This window comes from Hydractinia symbiolongicarpus, chromosome 8, assembly GCF_029227915.1.
Source record: "Hydractinia symbiolongicarpus strain clone_291-10 chromosome 8, HSymV2.1, whole genome shotgun sequence".
Classification (NCBI taxonomy): Eukaryota; Metazoa; Cnidaria; class Hydrozoa; order Anthoathecata; family Hydractiniidae; genus Hydractinia; species Hydractinia symbiolongicarpus.
The window spans coordinates 4,362,081-4,377,149 of record NC_079882.1 but is presented as its reverse complement, the minus strand read 5'-3'; the positions used below and the strand labels follow the sequence as shown (position 1 = coordinate 4,377,149).

Here is a 15,069-nt window from a genome sequence, read left to right as displayed (position 1 = left end):
ATGTTTACCATATCTGGGATTCGTTATATCGAGAGTCCACTGTATTGCGCAATATTCATCGGCGTTTTTGCCTGCACTGTTTTGTTTCAAACATTTTAAATTTTTACGTTTTAAAGCGTTAAAGGGGTTTGTGAATAGTTCTGATTGATTCTCCCTCTTTGTGACATCACAATAAAGTATTCGTTTAAACAGACGTAATATTTTTTTTTCCTATTTTTTTTTAATGGAGTTAAAATACGCTTATTTTGAAAATATCATAATTTTTATTTTGTTTTAACATACTTGGGACGCTTAATAAAAATCGTACCTCGATGGGAACTCCCAAAATGCACGAAATGAAAAAAGTATTTTTGATTTTAGTCACTACCTCGTTATTTTGTATTTTTGATTACTTTGATTATAGTCACATAGCGACTATGGTAATAACGTCTTAGGGGCAAAAAGACCCTGGGGGTTGAAGTATTATTAGTTGGTATCATTTTTTTCGTAGAATTTAATAGTTATCATTTAAAGACTTTTTTCTACGCATTTTTAAACACTCACTGTCTTATTTCTTTATTTATTCGTCATTTTATCACATTTTTTCCAATTTTGCGTACCCATTGACTTACAGCAAAAAAAAAAAATTTCATCATGAAAAAAGAAAATGCAGTCTTTGCGAACTCCTCCTCTTTGCACTAGGTGCTTCATAATGCAGACATCGCGAAAACTGCGGCAAGCCAAAGTAAGGCCTCGGCAGACAACCAGAGCATTGGATAGGCGATGGTATTTGAGAATTTTAAGAAATTGACAAAAAACAGTTATTTTCCAAAAAATAATGAACAAGATTGCAACTATTACACACCCTCGTCCCCAAGGCTCTTTGAGATAAAACTTTGGTTTATCTCAAAGAGCTCTGGGGACGAGAATGACTATCACACTTCTTTTGGTTAACGAATTTTCGCAAAGCAATTTGGTTGAAAGTTGTATATGCTGAAGACTTCTAAAGTTTATTTAATAAAAAAAACATCTCTAACAAAAAGTCTCCCCATATAACCATTACTGACAATTTTTTTAAAGTGGGGCGTGGCGCCTTCGCTCCCTCTCGGCTCCTACGCCCTTTTATTAAGCATTATTCAAGACAGTTGGATTAAAAAAGGGACTAAAAATAAAAAAACGTTAGTTCTCGTTCAATTTGTGTCATCCTCTTTCCCATGCTCTTTTGGCCTATGGGCCGTTATTTTACGCAGCTATCAAATTAATAAAAAGGCAAAATGCCTTGGAAACAAGATTGAATTTGCATGTTTCTTTTGCCAAAAAATCCATTGAGGTAAATATTCTTAAATCGTGCTTAAGTTTACAACCATATCACATATTAATATATACTTGTTTAAAAGTATATGAAGTTATACACAACAATTAATAAGATAAAAGAAAGAAAAAAAATGAACAATAATAAGCTAAGTTGGCGTCCAGTTCTCAATGTTCAGACAAAACAAATTCACATCACAAGAAGAAGAAATATTTATAAATTGTATAAATTGTAGCTTTAAGGTGGCTTTATACCTTTATAAATTTTTTTTTTTTTATTTTTTTTTTTTTTTGGATTTTAAGTTTTTTTGCTTAAAGTCATCTTATATCTATATAGAATCACCCCTAAAAGGATTTTTTGAAAATCGAAGTGGAAAGTACAAATTTTTGCATAATTAGGAGGGGTGAATCCTGGAATTTTGAATTTTTCCCTCATTCAGAACAGAGAACTTTTGATTTCCTAACGATAGATACATAACACTTAGTATATATGTAGATATAACTTACGAAATCTTTTCTTGACCAAAATCTATTGTTTTTATTGTCATCACCCTATTGTCACATTGGCATGACATGACATGACATGTCAAGTCAATTTTTTACTTTTTAAAAAAGCCAAAAGGTTATTGTATCATCATGTGAATTTTCAAGAACCAATCTTTTTTCTTCATAGAGTTATGCTAATTCATGTGAAAACTGAGCTTTTTTGAAAAAAGGTATAGAGCCACCTTAATGTGCTCGAATAAAAACAACCTACTCTTTTACTGCTGGGTTTTATATTTTCGCTTTAGTTTATGGGTTGTAAGAAGCGTTTAATGGAAGCGATTTAACTAAATTCTTGAAATGAAAGTCCAAGAATCGATATTTTGTCATGGTTGCAAAATAATTACTACCATTAGAAGCATAAATTAATTTAATTGGCATTAACTATAATTTTTTAGGATAACAGAAGCAAATCTCTTCAAACCTCACACTTTGTTTTTTTTATCTCGGTTAAACCGGATTGCCTTCGAAAGGAGAAATGTGGATGGAGACCGGATGGAGAACTTCACGTGTCATTAATATCAACAAAAATTAAAGGTACTCTCGTCTACACATTGTGCTTGACCAACCTCGTTTACAGGGCCCTTCAGCTGTTTCGTAATGGCCTTTTATTTGACCAATGCAAAGGCCTGTAAGTCTTTGGCTACAAGTTAATAAGTAGTTGACAAACTCCTTTAATTGCACATGAATTTTATGTTGTTTAATTCTTGCTGGTTAATGCTGCCAGATTAAAAATAGTAGTACGGTATTTAACGAAATTTTGAGTGAGTTCTGTAATAGTTCTCTTTTCAATTTAGTATCAATTCATATTTTCAACAGAGTCAGCAACGATGAAAAGCATGATACATTTTTACTATGTTTAAAATGTTGATTTAGATGTATTGACAGTCTGATAAGTGGTAACAGTGGAGAGCAAAGCACAGCAATTAAAACTAAAGACAGTAAGCATACTTTTGAAGCATGGGGACAATTTTTTATTGTGATTGGTTATTTTTCTAAAAGAACAAGTTATTACGAGCAACAGTTTCCGAGATTTGCCTGATCTTTTAAAAGTTTTATATGACAAACATGATTAAAACAGAAGTTTTTTTTTTTTGGTGGCGCACCAACCCAACTGAGGAACCAATAGAAACTGTTGCTTTTAAAAATTTAAGGTTTAAAGGTGTAATTAATTTTGTTTGTAGCCTAATCATACAACCAGGCAAGATATTACAATCATCTTCAACAAGCTGCACTTCAAGCAATCTCTGAAATTGCTTCGTTGATTTAATTACGTCACAAAAGTAAGCGTGATTTCAGTTCATTCTTCAGCAGTTTTTTCACCGTTGCGATAAAGAAAAAGGCTGGGATATTTAAATGGATGGATGGATTATTGTCGTTGCTGGCTTTGTTATTGCGGTGCGCTTTTTTATGCGTAAAAAGAGACTAGTCATACTTTTTATAGCAGAAAAAGGGAAGACGGGATTGCTTTATTTGTTAGCCCCATTTACTTACCACAAAGAAATCACATTGCATAAAATTTATATTTATTTCAGCTAATGGAAGTTGTTCTCCTACAAGACCTGATATCGACAGCCTCAGCTTGTTAGAAGAGATTGATTCAACTCTTTCGCGATCTTGTAACTATCAGTAAAATCTTACTGCAGTGTGTCACCTTCTACCTAGTTTACTATTGAGTATCCAGGGCTGATATATCTAAATTGAACTGGAGCAGCCCTTGGAAGCTTCAGCTTTTTTATTCTTGCTAAAATGCTAACAGTATTGCTAAAAAAATTTAGGAGTTAAAAATATGTGATACTAATAACAGCGATAACTTCGATATAAATTTGATTTTAGTACTGACCACAGAATTGAACATGCATGTTGTCAAACAATTGTTAAAACTATTTAAAGAATATCAGCTTAAAAGTAAGTATTTTTTCGCAGTATTTAAAACCTACACGTAAATACCAATTCTGTAAGATTCCCATAGATAACAGTATTGAATTGATATAAATTCTACGTTTCGCAGTTTCTAATTAAGTGTAACTAATAACTATGTATAAATTAAGAGATAGCAGATAAAAACAAGAAAAGAGTGTTTATTTTATGCAGTCGGAGAAAGAAAATCTTTTAATTAGGATAAAATATAGGAACTAGCACAGAATTCGAGAGGATTTATTTTCGCTAATCTACCGATTTGGGATAATTCGAGGAAATATGGGAAAACGGAATAGTTGCTCGCAGAATTTATGACATTAACGCATATATTTGCTCACTTTTCTCACTCAACAATTCAAGACTATGGAGTCACATTCTCAATCATATCAGTGATATGGAAGAAAATTTAGATAAATTTAAAATAAAGAAGATATTCTTGGTAAAGATATTTGACCATCAGTTTAACATTCTTTGTAACGAGAAGGATTCAAATAAATTTGATGAGGAAGTTGTAGCTATGGTTCTCGATTAATGGACTTTTCCACTAGTAGCACTGCTCCATTTGTCATTTTAGATTTGCAAGGGAACATTAAGTTTGCATCTTTGACAGACTGATCTACCTGATGAAGGTTTACGTTATATATTGCGATCTGATCATTTTGATGTAGCCAGCACGGCTTTGGTGAACAAACATTTTTACAAATTGACGAAAGAAGTAGGATTGTGGAGAAACTTGTGTACGTTTTATTTACCACCTTCAAAGGTTTATATACAGGACTAGTTTTTTATTTCTATTTTTATTTCCAATTTTTTTTTATTCTTGTTGTTGTTGTTGTTGTTCTTCTTCTTATTATTATTATTATTAAAAATGTTTAGTAGAAAAAGTATAATAAAAAATAGCGTCAAACACTAGCAGTGTATAGAAAAAGTTTCCACGACAGTTATTCAAAAGCTAAGGAGAAAAAATTAGTACCTAAATTACAAGGTTTTGAACCATCCTTGTTACACTGACTATAACTAGCAGTATTTGTTTATTTATTAGAATTTTTCTATCACAGGATTCAAAATAAACGTACACCCTGCAGGACAGTAAATTATTTGTCTGAAATAAAAAATATGGCTTTGATTTCCAATTAAAAGTGATAAAAAGTAAACTCTGTTCTCCTTTAAATTTTCACGTAACTTCTGAAAAAACATAACATTCAATAAGAAATATTTAAAGGTGACACAGTTCATTAGTTTGAATAAAATGAAATTAAAAGTTTCTGTTTTAACTAAAAAATGTCAATAAAAATATTCCAGCATCGTGGAGAAATGTTTACCGCAAGACCATAAAGTAAGCATTTATATTACAGACCTAATTTCTGTAGAAATATAGAATATCTTGTCAAAGATAAAGGTTTACTTAGCAAACGAACGCTAATTTTTTGTTTACAATTTAGAAGATCTTCCATGCGTAATACATTCTCAGAAACATTAATCATCTGCTCTCACTGCCTTTTATGCAGTGAAGCTTAAAATTCATTGCCATTCTTCTAAAAAAGTTTGTTGTTAATTTCATTCCAGCATAATTTCAATTTGTTAATTAAGAAAATAATGGAAAATAGACACGTGCATTTATAGTATCTCTAATTTCTCCATTGCATTTGTTGTCGACAAAGATAGATTAGAAAAAGGAGAATAAGTTCTCGTTTACTGAAACTTAACTTGATTGTTTTTGTTTTCACTTGTAAAAGAAAAAAGAGTGCGTTTTCTTGTGGAATTTACTATTCGAATTATTCTTAAGCAGAAATGTTTTCTAGTAGAAATTTTTGACCAAACTAGTAGACGGGGAATTAGCCCACAAGGAAATAACTACAGGAAATTAATATACGCGACGTGTATTTGTTGAGGAAGAAATATTATTTCTTTTCTTCTTTTTAGCACACGTCACACCAATGCACATATGATCCAAAAAACGCAGAAAAGAATGTACCAATAAATATTCCAATAACTCCAAGAGGATTTTGTTATTTGTTTGAGAAATAAAAAAAAATGGAAATACTGTTTGGAGATTTAGTTTAAAGCAAAATTAAACAAGTAGTCACATTGTGATACGTTGTAACATGAATTTGTCTTTCGGAAGGACAAAACAAGTAATAAAATGTCTCCAAAAGAAAAACGATTAGATAGTTTCTTGTCGAAGATTGTTTACTTTATCGAGTTGCATGTTATCTTTATTTAACGTATAGTCCAATTGACGTCTCCTCCTCCTACTGGTAAGCTCATAAGCCAACCTCGTCCACAGGGCACCTTGCATCTTTTACGACATTGGGTCAACCCCGCCGTCCCGATATAGAAAAGAAAGTCGTAAACATTTTTTTAGCGTGAGTCGTTGTGTCAAAAATATGTAAAACTAAATGCGGAAGACATGGGTTGTAAAGACTGATCACTTTACTGGGTGGAATACTTAAGCGGAATGGTTTTGAGCATTTGATAGGCTGGCAAAAATTTCATGTGAATTTCCTAGTGGTGCAGTGCGTGTCAATCATCAGAATTTGTGGGGAATATTTCAATAGTAGCAGGCGTTGTGAAATGTTTTTTTATGTCCGGAGTTCCCGGAGATTTTAAATGTAAAGCGAAGATTATAGATATTATTGCCTCTCTTATGCAAAGAAAGATTGATTTACTGAAAAATACATTCTTTTTATCACTAAAAAAAAGACGTTTGCTTTTTTCCCCACCGACCCCACCCCCTCCTCCCTTTTTAAACCGGCCTTTCTTAAAGTATGTCTACTTTGATTGGACGCGCGGTCAAAAACAAATATCAAAACAAAAAAGATGGCGTCATTGAAAATTGTTAATCGGTTAATGTATTTTTTTTCCAGTTAGATTTTCCTTTTTCTCAAGCTATTCCTAAAATTTTCCACGAAAGAACGTCAAATTAGGAGTTCTGGCGCCAACTTATATGCTGCCGTTTTGCCCCTACTAAATTACGAAAATCTGCAACCCCTATTGGTGGTGGAGGTCAAAATGAGACTATTAAATACTTTAGGACTTCGCATCAAAGCCATGGCCACTCCTGAAAATATCCCTCAATATGTAAAGTATGTATATATCTCTCTTTCATCCTTACCTAGCTATAGCTATGCTTTCTTTCATTTCTATTATGAATTTTTGTCTTTGTTTAAAAACCACGTAAGCAGTAGCACATCTTAGATGCTGAAAAACAGGGCTAAGAATAAATTCATTGATGCTGTTCTGCCCAATCTTAGGACACCGACCGATCTTAAGACACAGAATTGCCCAGTCTTAAGACTGGCCGGCCGGTCTTAAGACTGGGCAGGGCGTCATAAGATTGGGCGGGAAGCCAGGTTAGGCCAATCTTCGGACGGCTTCTCAGATTTGTGTTTCTGAACAGGATGGGGTGCGTATGCGCTATTCTTGGAACGCGGGAGCCCGTAACGAAACTTAAACACTATCCCTTACTGCAGCGGTTTTACCTGTGATTACTTTTTTTATTTATTCATTAAAAAATAGTTTAGGCAGAATTTAATTTAGGCAGAAGAACCATTATCTAATGGAAGTTGAATAAATGATAAATAAATAAAATAAATAAACACTATTTATTTTAACACATCAAATTTCGGGTTTAGAAGCGAAAAGCTAATTTGCCAGTACTGTCTAAAGATTGGGCAGGCCGATCTTTGGACACAGTGAAAAAACAGCACATAAAGACCTCGACCCAGATCTCCTTAGTTTTGACCAATATCACGCACTATCTCGAGTACTGAAATGATGGCGAATAGATGCTATCAATTATTTCCCATGCCAAAAAATAGTCCTGTCCTAAGACTGGGCAGGCCGATCTTTGGACACAGTAAAAAAAACAGGATAAAGACCTCAAACCAGATCTCCTTGGTTGACCAATATCACGCACTATCTCGAGTACTGAAATGACGGCGAATAGATGCTATCAATTATTTCTCATTCCAAAAAAATAGTCCTGTCCTAAGATTGGGCAGGCCGATCTTTGGACACAGTAAAAAAAACAGGATAAAGACCTCAAACCAGATCTCCTTGGTTGACCAATATCACGCACTATCTCGAGTACTGAAATGACGGCGAATAGATGCTATTAATTATTTCCCATGCCAAAAAATAGTCCTGTCCTAAGATTGGGCAGGCCGATCTTTGGACACAGTAAAAAAAACAGGATAAAGACCTCAAACCAGATCTCCTTGGTTGACCAATATAACGCACTATCTCGAGTACTGAAATGACGGCGAATAGATTCTATCAATTATTTCCCATGCCAAAAAAATAGTCCTGTCCTAAGATTGGGCAGGCCAATCTTTGGACACAGTAAAAAAACAGCACATGAAGACATTTACACAAGCACAAAATTGATCGCGAATAAATGAAAATCTTTAATCAACCTGCTGCCACCAATTACGCAGAAACTTAGAGCCCAGGTTCGCATAAAAATTCTTTAAAAAAATGTAAGGGGGTTGAGAACAAAAGGCAAGGACGAGGTACGACCAAACTTTCTAATTACCTGTTAGTTTATGATAGATAAAGTCGTACTTAGACCTCCTGCTTATTTCTTATACAATATAAAATACAGTTAAAAACGAAGTTGATACAAAGAAACAAATAAATCCCTTTTTGCAAGTGTTTAGGCAACAGATACAACTAAACTGCGATTAAACACACATGATGTCTTCGTTAAACAGTGAAGAGAAATTTGAAAATTATTTAAAAAAATATCAACTAGCTGACGGTAAACGGATTAAAAGTTCCGTCATGACACGGGAAGTTGGGGAAAAAATTGTGGAAGTTTTAAAATCTGGCGGGGAGAATGTTGATAGAAAGTTTAAATTTTTTGTCAAAAAAAATAGGTTTCAGATATTTCAATACGAAGCACTTGGATTAAGAGATATCTTAATAGCTCCATGCAAGAATGCGGTAAGTTTTTTACTGTTGTCTTTTTTAATTTTCACTGTTAATTTTAAATTTTCTTATTTTATCTTAGGTTATAGATGGTGTATCGAAAGGTATACCTGATGGTTTCGCTCGTGTAGCGTACGTTGAAGACTTTCACAAGATTATAGAGGAAATACATTGCAAAACATTAATACACTCAGGTGTAAAAAAAACACAGGCAAAGGTATGTATTTGTTTAAATAATTTTTTTAACAAAAGCTTAAAATATTTGTGACATTGATGACACTTTTTTAGATATCTTCTTTATATTGGGGAATACCAAGATGCGTCGTCGAAGAATTTATTCGCCTATGTGCTACATGTCACTTAAAACAACATCAAATTACATCTCCTCCTTTACAACCAATTATATCAAATGGTTTTATGAAGCGTTTACAGGTAATAGAAAGTGTAGATTAATTCATTCACGAGTGTTCATAAGAAACACTTTTTTCGTTCAGCCTCAATGTTTCTTAACTTTACAAAGTTTTTATCCTTTCAGGTTGATCTCATTGACATGATGCATTTGCCTGATGGTGATTACAAATATATTTTACATGCCATCGACCACTGGAGCAGATTTAATTTTGTTGCACCTCTAAAAAGCAAAGAAGCAATTAACATTCGTGTGGAATTGGAAAAGATTTTCTGCTACTTTGGTCCGCCCAGTATCTTTCACTCTGACAATGGACGTGAGTTTGTGAACAAATGCCTACATGAAATGCTAGAGTCATGGCCATCAGAAGTGCAAATAATACAAGGGAGACCACGACATCCTCAAAGTCAGGGCATGGTGGAACAAGCCCACATCAACGTGGAGACTAAAATAGCAGCCAAAATAACAGAATTATCTGAAAATGAATCTGCAGAATGGAGCAAGTGGCTGCCACATATTTGTTGTAGGCAACTTGACTTTCAGTTGTATAATTATAAAAATATAACTTGCATGAAAACCTACCATGTATACTGTGTATTTCTTATAATAGATGCCATCAATACTCAGAACCACAGTGCTACTGGTATATCACCGTATGAATTGGTCTTTGGTCAGCGCCCTCCTTCTGCAATCATCCCAACCACAGGAAAATCTTCTATTATACATGATCCAAACTTGGATAACAACGAGGACATAGATTTCCATTCACTGCCAACAGATGAACAGCAAAAGCACATGGTAGCTAAAGGGGGAAATACAGGTATCAATTACAGGACAAATACAAGTGGTTAATTTTTACATTCAAAAACAAAAATATCTTCATATACTTTTTTTATTTATTTAGATGATGCAGATCTGCCTAACACAAAAACTGATAACGCTGAACTTTCTGCAGCTGTGGAATTAGAAGAGGAAAATGTTAACCAAGTTGCTACTGACAATGAAGAAGATGATTTTGTTAGTAAGTTTGAAACTTACTAACTTTGACTTTAATACTTTCAGTTTAAATTTTAGTAACTGATATTACTAATATCAACTAACTGTATTTTTTATGCTTTTAGCAACAATGAACCGTCATAAGAAAGTGCGTCAACCTGCATCGAAAAACATTAAATGCGCTCAAAATATCATGAAAGTCAGGTTTGAGAAAAAACACAAATCTAGGAAAGCATACTTTGTTGTTGGAGATAACGTTTCTGTCCGCATTCCACCAAAGGATAGGACAAGCACAGACCTACTTCGTTTGCCATGCGTGGTTATTGAAGTGACAGGTGAAAAAATGAAATACTATAAACTTTTATCTGAGTTTGGGGTGCTGAATTGTACTTACAGAGCTGGTGACTTGGAAAAGTATGAAGGTCACTTTGACATAAATGTGGAAGAAGCAGAAAATAAGTGTATTTCTCTGCGAAGTGCAAGCATTATGACAAACAGTAGAAACATCACAAAGACAGCCTCAAGGTAAAAAAGTTATGTTTTCACAACACAAACCACAACTTTTTTTAGACAACAAAAAAAATATTATATAATATATATATATATATATATATTTGTACTTAAGTTTCATGCTGTTTACACGACAATCCTCAGCAAAACAAGTATAAAACAAGTTGCTAAAAGACAATAAATATTTTTAGGTGCATGTGCCACACGTCTTGCCTCATTGGAAAATGTAGGTGTCTTAAAAGAAAAAGAACATGCTCTTCAAAATGCCACCCTGAACAAAGTTGCAATAACATGGAAACAAAAATAAAGAAGATAAGGCAAGTTGAAGGTATGTCTTTTACTACTACCAAATTATACTTAGATGTATGTCTTTTTTAGTAATAATATTTGTAACAACTTTTAGCACCCGGAAATGATGCTTTACTTGCACCTTCGTTTGGTGGTAATGTTGAAATTGATGGGACATTCACAACATTACAAAACACATGTCCTGTTGACACATGGCTAGCATTATTGAAAGTGGTACTATGCTGTTCGTCTAGCATGAAAGAACAAACACAAAAGGCCTGTGGAGAAAAAACAAAAAGGCTATTTGATTTCATTGATCAAAACAAGTATTTAGAAGCCAAACTTCAAGTAGCCAATGACCATAATATTGCTCCACTGAATAACATCATAAATTTTTTTAGAGATGAACATTTTTTAATAAAAACCTACTTAGGACCAAACATACAGCATCTAATCCAATCAACCTGTGACAGTCCATTTTGTCCACAGGCATTCGCAGAAACAAACCAAAGTGAAATCCCAACTATTAACTTCAATAATCATGATGATACAGAATGGGTTGCACCAAGTATCTTTACATCTGAAGTACAATCATGGTTTATCACTAGAAATACTTCCAAGTGTGGAAAAAGATTGGCTAAGCCAACTGAAGAGGAGAAATACATGTTTTGGGATGAAAACAAAACAAATAAGTAAAAAAAAATATGTTGATTAACATCCATTTCTGTACAAAAAACCTCTAAGTATTAATCTTACAGATATAAATAAATTAAATTGGATTTTATAACTTTTTAGCTCCTGGTATCCATGCTGTAATGGTTCAAAAACATCTGGAGATCGAATTTTTCGTCAGGTTCCAGCGTTGTTGCCAATTAATGTTGAAACTGCCATGTATGACAGAAGAATTGACACTAGTTCAATGCCAAAAGATTTAATTTTAGACATCAATGATATTTCATGCAGGTTAGAACATTTTATAGTTGGAAGATATATCATTCAAAACCTTATTAAAAGAGCACACAACTTTTTAAAAATGTATACTTTAGTTTTAGGCTAATTGGACTTTCACTTTGGAATGCCCAACATTACACTGCTATGGCTTTATACAATGATACATGGCATTTATATGATGGTATAAAATCACCTAACTTTTTACCATGTACTGAACATTTTGAAGCAGTATACAGACCAACATACTGTCTATATGGTAATGGTATATATATAAATGTCATAAAATATCTGTTGAAAATTATTTCCTGTATTATATCTTTATATTGTTTGAGATATATGTAAATCTTTTTTATTCTTCAGCATTGACAAATTCACATTCTGAAACACAAAAGCTACAAGAACCCAATACTAATGGTGTAGATGATTGCTCTGATACAGATATGCTTAAAGCTGCAATGATTTTGGAAACACTTTCAGCAGAGACTCGAGGTAAGAAAATGTGAAGTTACCTAACTATAAATTATAAAAATCAGAAATGTATACAACTATATTTAATATATGTTTTTAGTATATGAAGACACAACACCCCTAGTACAAGACAAACCAGTGGATATTGTTGAAAGTGAAGCAAATACAGGTAAAACATTGTAAACAAAATTGCCTATTCAGTGGCATGGTATAGCAATATCTGCATTAATGTATATGTAATTCTATTCATTTGTAGGTACACTACAAGCTTACCGTGACATGGATGAACATAACAAGCGTAAAATGCTGTTATCTTGGTTTGTTGGATCCGAGAATGCCTCCCTTATTGTTAGCGAAAGTGAAGAACCAGATACTACAATGCTTCCTAAATCTGCAAGAAACCTTCCCGACTCTATTCGCGACTCAATCATAGCAACTAATATTTTAAAAAAAATTGCGAAACCAGAATTTATTTTGCACATTGATAACTTAGTAGCACAAAAGCAGAGAAGTAAACAATGGAAATGTGGGATATGCCAAAAAAATATTGGGAATGAACGATGCATTGCATGTGACAGATGCTTAATGTGGAATCATTTTCGTTGTACGAAACTAAAAAAAAAGCCACACAGCAACTGGTTTTGCACAATATGCATAGAAGACGTGGGTAAGTTAACGTAACACATTTTTTAAAAATATATACTCAATCCATGTTTTACTGGTTTTAAAATTTGGTACAAATTATTTTAAATTATATTATCCATTGCAGCTGATCTTGGATTGAGTTAAGTGATTATCTCATGTTATGTAATTATAGCTCCTTCAGACAATTCAGATGACGAGAATCCTAAGACAGAAGAATGGAACAGGGTGCTTGGGAATCTGAACAAGAATGGCATTTTAAAAACAATTTTAAGAAAATCGCTAAATCGCCGATTAAATCCACTGCTTGCACAGAAATCTGGCGGAGCGTATCAGGTGGCTGCTAACATGGAGAAGCTGAAAACAGACGACCCAGAATTGGCTAAGGAATTGGATAATTTCCTCAAAAGTTCATACAGCTCAGAATGGTCTGAATTCTGCCACAAATTCATAAAAACAAACTTTCCAGACACATTACCATTTGGGAAAAAATATTGTGATACACTATTATACATAGTTGTTAAACTTTTTTCATTGCTATGAACAATGAGCTAGATATCTAAACTAGACAGATTATTTTGACAAGTCTTGCATCCTTTGTTTTCTTCTCTTTTTGTTCTTTTAGCTATTACATCTTTGTTACTTTCTGGCAAAAGTCCTATAATAAATTCAATGAGTGTTTGTTTGCCCCCAAATGTGATGTCATTATCTAGCCCTTATAACTTGTAGTAGCTAATTTTAAAAAAAGATTATAAAGTTGTTCTTTCTGAAGAAAAGGTTTATTATCAAGGTTCTTTATCCATTTGACTACCCCAATCCCCCAGCTAGCCAAGCTGCATATCTTTAATTTCTTTTGTACTGAGATAAAGTTTCATACCAAACGTACCTGATATAATATGTCAGCTTTTTAAATTAGGAAGAAAATTCAACAGTTTATGGTATTGTAGAACTTATATAGTCTAAAATTTTACTTGTTCAATGGCCTTCTCCACGCGTTCTAAGATTGGGCATGTGCGTCAGAAGATTGGATGGGCCCGTCTTAAGACCGGCCGCCAATTTGTCACTGTCCGAAGATTGGCCAGGCCAGTCTTAAGACAGGGCGCGTTCCAAGATTGGGCAGAACAATGCCATGTACTACTTTACGTGCATGGGGTATTTTTACAAACAATATTGTAATTTATTATGTATTTTTCTTACCTTCCACCAGTTTTGTCAGCAAAAGTGCAAATAGGAGACCAGTCAGTGGTGAGATAGATGTAACAGCTTTAGAAGCGTTTTATAATACCCTCCTGTAATAAAAAGAAATCTCATAATAAACAACAACTAACTATATAACACAACATAGGCATTGGTAACAACAGCTGTTGCATTTTTTTGTATAAAATCTTTGATCTTTAAAGATAAAACCATTTAACATCATGCTTGAAAAACTGATATCATTTGTGGGAATTGATGACAAGTGAAGAATAAAAACAGTTTCAGAAACCGTCAAAGTACTGCCTATACAATGATGCCTTTAAAGTGCAGCGCAAAGCTAAAAAGTATATATAAGAAGTCATTAATTAACAAAAAGAAGTCAATAAATTAATAGTTAATATATATATAGTAAATGCTTTTGTGTTTGTATATACCTCTAGAACCTCAAGCTTTGTGTTTTACAGTAGCAATTATGTAGACTTATTTCTTCTCTTGGCTTTCACCTTTGCCCCAATTAAGGATCTTATCACTCGGTATCAACTGTAATCTGTGGTTACCAACTATGATATGGGCGGTGTTAATGATATCCTAGTCTATGTAATTCTTTATCTTGGTCAGGATTTGGTGGATTAGCTAGAATATATAGGTTGACTTTTGTTAGTTAATTTCTTTACAATAAAACAAAAATGACCAATGTTCCTAGGGTGCATGCGTTTCTTAGGAAGATTTGCTAGGATTTTGATGTGTTGGTCATGCAAATGTCAGGTTTAAAGACGTTATTTAAAGCGCTGGTATGGTCGTCTTTTGAATAAAAATAAAATATGGAAAAAATAAAAGGAATCTTTAACAATAAAGGAATATTACTTTAAGTAATGATTTTCATGATCTATCCTTAGCGTTGTCATTGTTAGCTGCCATTCAAC

The 15,069-nt window shown here is 33.3% G+C and overlaps 2 protein-coding genes across 2 annotated transcripts; both read left to right on the top strand.

The window, feature by feature from the left end:
* The first annotated feature begins 8,253 nt into the window (after positions 1-8,253).
* LOC130656017 (uncharacterized) lies at positions 8,254-9,312 on the top strand. Its single transcript, XM_057458855.1, has 3 exons — positions 8,254-8,700; positions 8,768-8,902; positions 8,974-9,312. Exons 1-3 carry the CDS (start codon positions 8,449-8,451, stop codon positions 9,136-9,138), a joined length of 552 nt encoding a protein of 183 aa, XP_057314838.1. The 5' UTR covers positions 8,254-8,448; the 3' UTR covers positions 9,139-9,312.
* LOC130653643 (uncharacterized) lies at positions 9,239-14,658 on the top strand. Its single transcript, XM_057456167.1, has 11 exons — positions 9,239-9,914; positions 9,999-10,115; positions 10,216-10,615; positions 10,792-10,928; positions 11,004-11,580; positions 11,684-11,851; positions 11,935-12,095; positions 12,200-12,328; positions 12,408-12,476; positions 12,564-12,974; positions 13,125-14,658. Exons 1-11 carry the CDS (start codon positions 9,239-9,241, stop codon positions 13,490-13,492), a joined length of 3,213 nt encoding a protein of 1,070 aa, XP_057312150.1. The 3' UTR covers positions 13,493-14,658.
* The last annotated feature ends 411 nt before the right edge of the window (positions 14,659-15,069 follow it).

What these genes read in the sequence shown, in the direction of transcription:
- LOC130653643 (XM_057456167.1), top strand. Translation starts at nt 9,239, where the DNA reads ATGCATTTGCCTGATGGTGATTACAAATATATTTTACATGCCATCGAC. An exon ending in ACCAACATACTGTCTATATG is followed by an intron (nt 12,096 to 12,199) that starts GTAATGGTATAT and finishes TTTATTCTTCAG; the next exon opens with CATTGACAAATTCACATTCT. An exon ending in AATATGCATAGAAGACGTGG is followed by an intron (nt 12,975 to 13,124) that starts GTAAGTTAACGT and finishes ATGTAATTATAG; the next exon opens with CTCCTTCAGACAATTCAGAT.
- LOC130656017 (XM_057458855.1), top strand. Translation starts at nt 8,449, where the DNA reads ATGATGTCTTCGTTAAACAGTGAAGAGAAATTTGAAAATTATTTAAAA. An exon ending in TAGCTCCATGCAAGAATGCG is followed by an intron (nt 8,701 to 8,767) that starts GTAAGTTTTTTA and finishes ATTTTATCTTAG; the next exon opens with GTTATAGATGGTGTATCGAA. An exon ending in TAAAAAAAACACAGGCAAAG is followed by an intron (nt 8,903 to 8,973) that starts GTATGTATTTGT and finishes ACACTTTTTTAG; the next exon opens with ATATCTTCTTTATATTGGGG.